Source organism: Folsomia candida, unplaced genomic scaffold (genome assembly GCF_002217175.1).
Source record: "Folsomia candida strain VU population unplaced genomic scaffold, ASM221717v1 Fcan01_Sc017, whole genome shotgun sequence".
Classification (NCBI taxonomy): domain Eukaryota; kingdom Metazoa; phylum Arthropoda; class Collembola; order Entomobryomorpha; family Isotomidae; genus Folsomia; species Folsomia candida.
In genome coordinates this window covers 3,746,399-3,758,013 of record NW_019091209.1, presented here as the reverse complement: position 1 = coordinate 3,758,013, position 11,615 = coordinate 3,746,399, and the positions used below count along the sequence as shown (strand labels likewise).

The following is an 11,615-nucleotide window of genomic DNA, read 5'->3' as shown; positions in this document are numbered from 1 at the left end:
TATGGTTAAAGGAGCTGGTGTGCGATTTGCAAGAACACCGCACGGGTAGTAGTGGCACCCCCGGTTCTACATACTTCTGGTGGTCCAACTAACTAACTCTCTGTGCAAATTTCGACTGACTTTACGACTCAGGAGACGAGAGGCATCCTCACACTGCCTGGGAACACTTCCTTCATTTGTACATATCCTCGGATTATTTCACCACCAATCCATTCCCTACCTCCACACAGGCATAAGAGCAGCATTGCATTGCATTGCGAAGAAGCAGCAGCGAGCCTACCTTCGTCGTCGTCTTCTTCATTCCTTAGCACGATTCGCACCCTGCAAATGCAAGCCAATACCAACTTGCACCTCGCAGCGGTAGGATAGCACACAAAAGTTGCCCAAAAACCATTGTCCACTTGATACTGTTGCTCAATTCAGGCCCACCTGTCATACGGTGACCATCACGCCATAGGACCAGAGAGAGACCATCAGCAGCAGCAACATTCAACTCCCTGATACTACACCTCCTTGACCTGTCCACCTTTCTAGCAGTGCAATACCGCATCATCTCGTCAAAAAGAAGTTGCTATATCTGGGCACTCTCAATTTTTGTGACAATTTATTTTGGGGTCGGACAATTTGAGACGACGCCGACGAACGGAGAATTTGAGACAGTTTTGAGTTTTTATCTTGTGATTATGATCACCTCGCCAGGAGGATGAGACTCTTTTCCCGAGTTAAGTGATTATCAAACGTCGGGACGATATTATAGTGTGGATATTTTTTTTTGGCGTGTTCAGTTCCTTATTAGAGGACCACGACTCAAGGGAAGAGTCGGAACGCGAAGACTACTTCCGACTTCAAAAAGGGAGATTTTTAACTGTAAGTCAAACCCCCGTTATTTATCTATTTCCGGTAATTGGTTCAGATGCGTACGTGTTTTGGGGCAAGTTGGCCAGAAAAAAAACTGGACAAATGGTGAGCTTCGTACATATGCGGAGAGATTATTGATGACATTGATTAGCTCCGGCATAACGACTCCAGGCCAAGGATTTTATACCAAATTTTTCCTCTACGCTCCGTTATTAAGCCCGATTTCGGAGAACAAGGCAGAAGAAATCGGCGATAGAGATAGACCTACCGAAAAACCCCAATTGATTCTTACCCACCGATTAGTCCCCAGCCATGGACGACACAGAACTATCATTTTATTGCTCATTGATCAAACTCGGGTGACAGATTTTCATACCATGGAGAATTTACTGGTTTGGTTTTACGTGGAGCGTTCGTTCGTTGCACGATGCATGCAGTTTACTCACCTCTTCCCATTCATACAAAAGAGCAGCCCGTGTGTTTCTCGTAGATACTCCTCCACTCCACTTTTTTGGCCTTAAATCCGATCACAATTTACACAATGTCGCATAAGATTGCATGATGACGATGGCCAAAGGGAGGGAGTCGATAATGCGTGTTCTCTCTCTCCTTTTCATACCAAGAACAAAAACACAACTCGGAAATTTTACCCATTAATTTGTCTCCTGGTTGGAGTTGGACATTTCTTTTGGCTTTTTTGGAGGGTGAAAACGCGAGGCAGGAGACATTATTAAAGTCGTTTTGGCATTGCTTGAATGCTAGACTGCCTAAATTTGGTTGTACCAAATAAATAAATAAATAACTAAATACATAAAAAGATGCATGCATGCATAATGCATTACATGACTGGTTCAATGTAAACCAATACAATACGTACGTGCATAGTTGCAATGCAACGAGCCTATTTTCATGACCAAGTCCTCAAAAGATAGGCCAGAAGAGGTAGGTATGCAAAAAGGAATAAAAGTGCTGGGTGCAATTCCATTTCATTATTAATGATCATATTTACTTACTTATCAGAACATATCACACATTGTTTCTCTGACGCTGCTGCTGCGTTGTTGCAACAAAAATCAGAAATTGGAAGGCGATGAGTTGAAGGTCGTTGCGATCTGACTTAATTAGTGGCTTGCAGTTATTTGACATTTTGCCTGAATGAAGGGAGAGTGAGACGACTTGAAATATGAGACGTTTACCATAATACAAACTGCACTCGTAGTAACAAGCAGTTTCATTGGGCATGCACTTTATATTCATTGAGAAGTCTATTTGTATATCATAAATCTGCCAAGCAGAAAAAGTTGTAAGTATGCGACGAGAACCACCAAGACGACCAAGACGACACAGGCATAAACTCCTTTTACTTTCAGCAAATCTATGCACATATCAACCAGCATATTGATCACACGAACTGACCAACTAACCACCAACGATGACTACCTCTGGACTTTTGCCACTTTTATTATTAGCAGAGTAGCCTCCACGACTGAATTCTCATCCCTTTATGACGTATTCTATACGTACGTAGTGCTTGTCCATAAGACTAATAACGAGTCGAAATCCCCTCCTGCAAACCTTATTTATTACGTAAAATCCTTACGTAAGGTTGGACTCTTGGGTGGAAGCGGATGATGCGGTAGCCAGAAAAATTATTATTAAATACACAAAGTGAATGAGTGAGTGAGGACTTGACCATGCAATTATTGAAAACATGAACGAAAGGCCATGTAGTGATCAAGTCATCATTTAATTCACCAATCATTGATTCGTCGGCGATAGGAGAGTAATCGTAAAGTCAATCTTGGCTGAGGGAAGGTGTGCAGAAGAGTGCAGTGCACAGGCCAGGAGGCATTACGTATCTCTCACCAGTTACGTAGATACACTTTTTAGCACGTATGAACACTCATAACAATAACACCAAGTTGTATTCATGGGGCTGTATTCATGTGTATGTGGATCCTGCTTGCCTTAAGAGTGTTGAATAATAGGAGGTCAAGGAAACTGAGGCAAATCTGTACGTACTGCACTCCACATCCATCCATCCATCCATCCACAAACAACTCTGCCAAAAAGGTGGAAGTTAACATTTTAACGTTTCATCCTTCCTGGGAAATAGCAACGATTGCATCCTACAACACGATACACATGTGTACCCAAATTTTGTACTTTGTATTATGATGTAATTAGCCGTGTGGTATCAAAATTGCCCCAACAACAAGTCGATTCATTCCTCCAGTCGGGAAGGAGGGGCTGCAGGCTTAGTAATGATACCTTATCACAGCCACTCTCTGACATCCCAGCCAACAATCAGCCAGCCAGCAGACCTTGCATCGAACATCTCGAAAATTTGCATCTCAAATTCTGTCTGCAAAATAAATAGTGCATCAAAAATTTGTGAGGGAAGGATTCAATTATTCAATAAATATGTTATGACAGGCAAAACCACCACAAACCGTCTCAAGTGGTGAGTGAGATTCCCACCAGATAAAATCTCTCCCAAATTCCAGGTAGACAAATGAGAACCGAAGATTAGCAGATTGTTCTTGTTGCTTAAAAAAATACGAAAAACTAAATTATTGCGACATCCCTGTGCAAAAATTTGCTTTTTGTCAATCAGGATCTTAATTAGCAGCACAAAAAATATTGGCTGAGGAATTCGCACAGCCACAAATGAACTCACGACTAGTACCAACCCAGCTCATCCATCGTTGACTTATTTTTTCTGCATATCCTTCGCATTCAACCCTCCGCATGCCATCCAAGAAAAAGCGTGTGGTCCGTTGATTTGCTAATTTTGTGGAGACCTTTAAAAACAAGCAGATAATAATATCTTTCTTTCCGCAATTGGTGGTGGTGAAGATGAGCCAGCCACATATTTGCATAAGGGACACCGATCATGATTCTGGTGGTGGTGATACGTACGTACCGAGGAGAGATGAGATTTATGTTGTTCTCAAGAACGACAAGACTTGCCATCATTGATTACTTTAAACATGATCATGAAAATGATTCGACTTTTATCCCATTTCATTGCCTATAAAAGTCCAACACTAATTTTGCTCACTTTTTGCGTCCTTTCCAATTACACCACCAGTCTTGTCTTGATTCCTTCTCTGCGTTGAAAGAAATTAGTGTGGAAACAAGAAAAATTACTTCCAGATGATCTCATCTATTTATTTACTTATTCATCATTCTTGTCCATGATAAGTGACTAAAGAGTTCCTGTGTACTTGACTAAATGCATAGGCGACTAACCCCACGTGCACGTGAATGGATGGATGGATGGCATTCCTTCTCCTTTTATAAAACTCCCCAAAATTAGGAAAATAATAAGTGGTGAAATTAACCCATCTTCATATGCAGAGCCATTTATAGAAAAATTTAATTGCCAATTTTATACCCATTTTATATCAAATTTCTGACGTACCTAACATGGCTGCCTACTGGCATTAAATTAAATATGTATAAAAATAAATTAGCAGTGGTGCAGTGGGCAGATTTTTTACGGACAGATTAAAATGTAAATTCCTCCACATACTTACTTTGCAACCTTCAACATATTATTAGTTATTGGACCGTTTCTTGTTCTTGTTTAGCATGCAATGCAGCAGGACACGTTTGTATCGATTGATTTTGATTGCACTTCTCGTCTCACTTCTTTTGTGGCACTTTTGCTTGACGAGTGATCAAGCTAAGAAAATGCGCATCTTCTCAGTTACATACATGTAAATATGTAGATGCGTGCTTAGGATTAGCTTAATTCCCCGTCCGTCCTGCTTATCTAGGAATTGTTTGTATACAAAGGAAACTCGTCATCCAATCCATCATCATCATCATAATCTTCATCAGCAAATCGAAAATTCAAGTTTATAAGATCCATCATCCATCCGTGGTGGTGGTGGATTAATAAGAATCGAGTATTTACATTTTTCCGCTTGACTGGTTTGATTTGCTGACTAGATGACAGGATACTATTTGATGAAATTTCGCCATTAACAATTTAAGTCGAATAATTGTTTTCTATTAATTTTTGCCTGCCTTCCTTCATTATTTATCCATTTCCTCGTTTAATTAGTAAAATGAATATTAAGTCTGGAACACAGACAGACAGATCATGCAAACACTCCTACTTTCAAGAAAAACGCAAAATTTTAATTATTTTTTTCTTCTCCTGATTAGTTGGACGAAGAATATGCATATTTACAAACAAATTATTATAATATGCAATAATTCCACTGTAACACGAAATGGAAATAGTTCTTCTTTTTAAGCATTGTCTAAATACCGTTGTTTCGCATCGGGCAGGGTCGTTGCGGTAAACCGGAAGCTGAAAAGTACCAGTAACGAGAAGAGGAGACGACTGTACATGGTCTGTCAAGTGGTAGTTATTTATGATAAATTGAATATTTTCCACTTTAAAATGTCCACCACCACGCCTGTCAGAAGATCGGGGGAGTGAATTAAGTGGGTTGAATCGCGTGCAATTTTATTTTGGACCTTGCAATTATTTATTTGCATCACATCTTTTTTTCTCTTCTGGTATAAAATCACAGGCAAAAGAGTAACATTTATTAAAATAAGTACCCTTGTTTAGAAAAGATTTATATTTCTACTTTATAAAAATAGTGTTGCAAAATCGGTAGTTAGTCAGTTGAACACCAGCCAACATGATTTAGCACAAATGATGAGCTTACATATCCATTGTTGTGACAATACATTGTCCTCTGATGAGATGGTGATACCAACAAAGATGCGATATTAAGATGGCAAGGTGAGCTAGCAAATTAGTGGTGTCCGTCTTCAAGTTCAGGGCTGTTCAATGTCAAGGAATTTGCCGTTTTCTGTGATGATGATGATGCATGATGATTCGAAGCAGACTACAAGTGCATGCATACAGCAGCACCTAATCGTACCTAGAAGGAAATGCAGAATATTCTACGGAAAACATTTGTCTGTTGGGCATAGATCGATGTCAATTAGTTTGCTTCGTCTGAATAATTATTGGCTTCAGGACTTTTGCTTCAGAAATATGTGTTGCTTGGTCTTTTTAAAAAGTTGAGTGTAAACGCGGTCTGGTCCGAGCGAGCAGGTAGTGTGGACTGTGGAGTGCTAGGCGTTGTGGTCTGGTCATTTGCCGAATCTAAAGATGATTAACGGTTGCACGTTCCTTCAAGCTACAGCACAACCTACAAAGTTACATCCGAATTCCAAAGAGAAACAAAAAGGAGAGTGTTCGCATATTCTGTGGTGGTTTTATGGCGTAGAAATTGGCACAAGATTTGTCAGATTGAGCTATTTATGGGCACGGATGTGTTTTTTGGTCCGGTGTGACCACTACTACGGCTCCTGTGCTGACGACGCTGACGACACGTGACACCACGAGTGAGTTACATAGTGAGGTTCTGGTTGCACACACTCTTTGTTGCGCTGATGATGAAGAGGGTGGTGGTAGATGAACGGACGGACGGACGGGCGGATGGATGATAAGTTTGGTTGCGTTGAGCAGAGCAAGAAAAGAAGATGCGATTTTTTTGTAGGAAGGAACTGAATAGTGGTAATGACGGTCAGTCGAATATTACAGTGAAATCTAATGATAATTGTGAGGATTCACACGGTCTAAAGAGAGATAAGTTCATTGAACTAGTGGTGCCAACATCAACACAAGTTTTTTAGCTCGATAACAACAAAAAATTGCACAAGCAGACCAGGCTAAAGCGTAAGCGAAACAGCATTATTGGATTGGATTGCTTTATTGCCAAATAAACCTTCAAAGTCCTTCAAACCTGTTTCCTTCAGTCTCATCCACGAACGAACGAACGACCACGGATCAGTGGTTGGATATAGATACATACGTGCGGATTTATGGGGAGCGTGCGTCGGCAAGAATACCGCACTTCCGGTTACTTGAAAACATCATCCCGCGGAGACCCTGGTGATCTGGGATGGTTAATTCCTTCGAAAATCTGGACCCTGCTGTTGGTGTTAGCACCATGCATAATTAGCATAATCCTATATATAGATAAGCGATATATGCACATGGATGAAGTTGAGTTGACCCCGACAACACCTTCTAGATTTTTATGTATTTTTAATTAACTGCGTACTAGGTCATCGACTCTGACAAACCATAATTTCCAGAAATCCACCAATTAGTTGCAGGTATTCCAACCCCTTCGTGCAACCTCATCCGACTTTTGAGGTGGATATGTAGTCGTCCCGTAATTTCTTGACTTTCTCACATCAATAATAACTGGCTTGTGTTGGCTCTGCGAATGAGCTGAGACGCCATGCACTTCTCACCATCAAGGTCAAATCACATCCCTTCGTCCGTCCGTCCGTCCATCGCAGGATTACAGATTTGATGCGAATTTATTTAATGATTTGCCCTCAAGTTCAACCAAACCAACTTTTCTACTTCTCTCTCCCTCTCTTCAAATATACAGGAATCAGACAAATTTAAAATTTAAAATCAAGGTAAATAATTCATACGATTTTTTGAAGCGTGTAATCAAGCTGGATTTTTTGCATAAAAAATCAGAGAGGATGATGAGATGAGGAACGATGTGGGTGGAATGATGCAACACTTTCCATTCAAGTGTGCACAGACTTCTTCCAAGTTTTTGAACTCTTTCTTCCTCATCCTTTTGCACTTGAGACGACGATGGTGGTGTGAATTTCGGATGTTTCTCCAAGCTTACTTATTTGGGCACATCACCCAGTTCTTCGAGGTGCTTGAGGTTTTTGGTTGGGCCCTCTAAAAAAACATCTCGCGATTTTGTTGGATAATGCATTGTGCTTGACCCTTCAGCGTCAATTCTAATACGACTACGGTACGATCCCACTCGGCGCAGAAGGCATGAATGCACGATAAGAAAGAACCTGGCGAAAATCTAGTCAGCAATGTCATTGAAAGCTTCGACTTGCGTTTTATTTGGACAAAACCCTGGCAGACTAGCTTTTTGGATTTTCACAGAATTAGCACAATGCCCACGTTGAGATTATTTCTAACCAGTGAGGAAAAAGTTAGACAAAAGATATAACCAAACCACTGGAACCATGTATAATCATATCATCATCCAAGATTATGAAGTCATCTTTTTATAATTTTTTTTACAAATCCTCACTGTAATCCCATCTTGACAGTTTTTTATTCCCCACCGTTAACGGCATTTTCACTTAGTAAACCAGGTTATTTATCGATCATTACTGTCATCTCGCGTCCTTACATAATCAGCAAGTATTATCTGAATGTCTCCACAACAGAAGGGATGAATCGGGACATACTGTTATTAGTGGTGGGACTTCCCCTGGCTGGCACCAGTCAGTAGCAGTAGTGTTAGTTCCGTTGATCCTCTTCATTCAACCGCAAATGCAAATCCGGACAATATGACCAAGTAAATATAAAACCATCCATGATGCAGCATTATTTATTGGGAATTACATCAATGTCTAATTACCCCACTTCACGCCATGCTAAATTTGTACATGCATACATATCTATACGGATAAGGATAGTTCATAGGAAGCCGTGAGAATGAACGAGAAGATTTCCATAATTGGGATTCAAGTGCCATTCAAGAGTCTCAATCCCCTTTCAGAGACTTGTCTGCCAAGTGTCTGACTCAAAGGAATGAACATTATTGTTGGAGTTAAAAAACCGTAAAGTTCAAAGTAACTTTATCACAGTAAAAATAATAAATAAATAAATGTGCCGGTAATAAGAGTAACAAAGGCAGGATTTTTTTCTTCAAGTGTCTCTGTCTGGTCCGCGTCTATGTGTCCAACCAACTAAATAAATAAGGTGTCGATGATGTTGGCAACTAACTATAATGTCTCGGACTTTTCACGATTTTTGCCAATGAGTTAATGGAAGAGCAAAAAATTTTATGGTAATTTGACATCTCAGAAGAATGAGATGACCACGACCAAACGTGGGAGTTATGTTCGTATTCTTAGCGAGGCAAGTTGATACACATCGACGAGACGATCCAATCGAACGAGATGGTGCAAAGATGAGACAACTTTTAGATAGCCAAACAATAGAATACGTAAGGCTGGCAAAATGAGGTTGTTGTTTTGGTTCTCGACTATTTATGTGGTGCATACTGATTAAATTACATACGTCTGTTTATTTATTTTCATTGGTTTTTACATAACTTTGATGACTTTGGGTAAAAATAAAATACCTGTTTTTCAGGAATCTTGTGAAATCATGAGATGCTCATTACAATTCATTAAATACCAATATCCGTCATCCCGCAAGTTTAACGAGGGCTGATTTATATAAGCGTAGGAACGAACGATTTTTCAAAATCTAGACAAATGAGAAACTAAAAGTAAACAGCAACGTTCTCTGTTTACTTTCTTTGGAAAGAAAGACAAATAATTAATTAGAAGTGTGACGGCACGGAGGACACAGTTATGCAAGTAGACTTAAGCCCGTCGTCAATTGACCAGTCCGAAGAAGATCTGTGTGTGACATCTTCAAGGACACTTGTCGTCGTCGGACTGTGCAATTAACACCGAGCAAAGTAAACACGCGTCACTTTTCATGTCGCGCGAGCCAACAAAAGCGATATGAAAACTAGCTTGTTAAAACTTTCGCTATTACCTGAAACCTGCAATTGTCTTGGTTTTAAGGATCATCATCATCATCAAATTTACTCACTCATTAACAAAGAGTGAAGATAAGCAGAGTCATTATCACAAGTAACCTACCCATGTGTGTGTTGGATGGATGGCGTAATTTGTTAAAATTAGGACATCGTTTGTTACAACGTTGTGACACTAATGTTTATTAATATGTCGGGTAGTAGCTATACGAGACTTAAGGATTTATTTCACCCCATATCGCCACCTGCAATGTCGTACTGGTCAGTCAGTAGCAAGTTTTGGGCAAATTTTTATTGCCATAATAAAGGGGCGAGTATTTAATAATACGTACAATGTATTTATGCAAATGCATGATGCCATTTCATTTTTATGTAAGAAGTAAATAACCAAGTGTGGTTGGTGACACCGCTTAATTTGATACGTATGATATCACTGCTCTCTTCGTAAACAATGATGAATGGAGGAACTTGTGCACACAGTTTTGTAGTTGCGGTTGTAGTAATGATTATTATGTAACAAGAATAATCAGATCTGCCAACCGGTTGGTGTTGAACATTCACATCATCGTCACCCCATCGAATCATCATCCAAGTTGACTATTTTTCATCAAAGTAAAAATAAAACTAAGTAAAGTAATCTCCCCGCAATCTTCTAACTGTAGATCAAATATTGAAAGATAAAACACTCACTTACATATTTGCTTTCATGATGAGGAGAATGAAGTGGCGATACTCTGACTTTTGTGAAGAACAAGCCGGTTCCCGTGATGAATGTGGGACGGATTGGTTTTCACTTGGTGGAGATATACTGATACTTATTCAAAAATGCCAACACCAGTTTTTCCTAGACATATACACTCTCATCTCATCTGCCCTCGCCACTATCCTATTAATCAGGAGAAGGGCAATAAAAATCTCTAATGGGCTGACTAAAACAGTTCACATATTTTAAGTGTCAGAGTGAGAAAACGGTAAACCCAACCAAGTTATTCGGGAGAGGAGATGCCATTTACTTAGCTGACTGACACCCATCTCGAAGACGGAGAAGGACGAAAGGGTTGAGGAAGACCTGATAAGTGGTCTTATGCACATTCATAATATGCAATTTGACAACCTGAACACACATATTGATAGACAGAAGATGTTTAGCAGTTAGTATGTATTTAGTAGGGATGAAAAAATGTTGTTGTCTGTGCAAAAAGAATGCGTCTTCAACCCGTATTCAAATAATATGTAAATACATAAATAATACCGATATGCATTTATTAAAGTGGTCAGTTTTCAAGTTATTTTGCATGCTTTAATCTGTATTTCCTTTTGTGTGTCCCACAGGAACTGGAGGAAATCAAACGAGCGACAAAATCATGAAGAACTTATTATTATCAAGGGTGGATTCTCATTCGATGCATATTTTAATTTTCTTGATACCGTTTCTATTGTTGGACCGGACTCTGGGTGGTAATTACTTTTTTTTTCTTTATTGTGTTTATGATTCCATTCCTCTTCTTGTTATGCCGCTATTTTATGAACTGCATTTCCCTCTCTGACTGAATTAATTGGTCCCACATATCTTCTTTATTGTGTGCACAGTATAAACGCGTTTTTTCTGTCTCTTTATAATAATCCCTTCTTCTTCCCGTTGAAATGGCAACAATGACAATGCAACAACCTCGGGATGTGACCTTTGCACAATGCACTGCACTCTCTCCGTTTGGCGACGTTTGAAGTAAATAGTGCAACCGCGATCGTAATTATCAAATGTTGATTGTAGATTTTATCTATCTTTTTTCTCATCAAGTCGACAATTTTCCGACAATAACAAGCATCAAAAACAATGCACGGGTCGGGTACATGTGCCAATTGGTCGGTTCCAGGTTCGGAACGACATTCATAAATTTTTTAACTTTGGTTTTGGTCATTATATTATTATTAATACTCGTCCATCGAGTTTCTCAAGTCTTCAAGGAATTTCTACAACTGCCAAGAATGTTTGCAAATAAATATTTGCATACAATATTTTTGCTTAATTTCGGATACATCATTAGAAAAGACAAATAACTCGTGGTTGTGATCTTCTTGGCTGCAGAAGTAGTAAATATTTTAGCAGAAAAAAATAAGAAGATGGTTATGTCAGCAGAAAGGAAT

The 11,615-nt window shown here is 39.4% G+C and overlaps 1 protein-coding gene across 1 annotated transcript in view; it reads left to right on the top strand.

Annotated features, from left to right (window-relative positions):
* The first annotated feature begins 259 nt into the window (after positions 1-259).
* The window catches only part of LOC110857075 (mucin-2), a 29,094-nt gene continuing 17,738 nt past the window's right edge, over positions 260-11,615 (top strand). The window contains exons 1-2 of the mRNA XM_022105682.2: positions 260-867; positions 10,803-10,928. Coding sequence (XP_021961374.1) covers positions 10,835-10,928 — 94 coding nt within the window. The 5' untranslated portion in view covers positions 260-867; positions 10,803-10,834. The remainder of the gene's footprint in view (positions 868-10,802; positions 10,929-11,615) is intronic.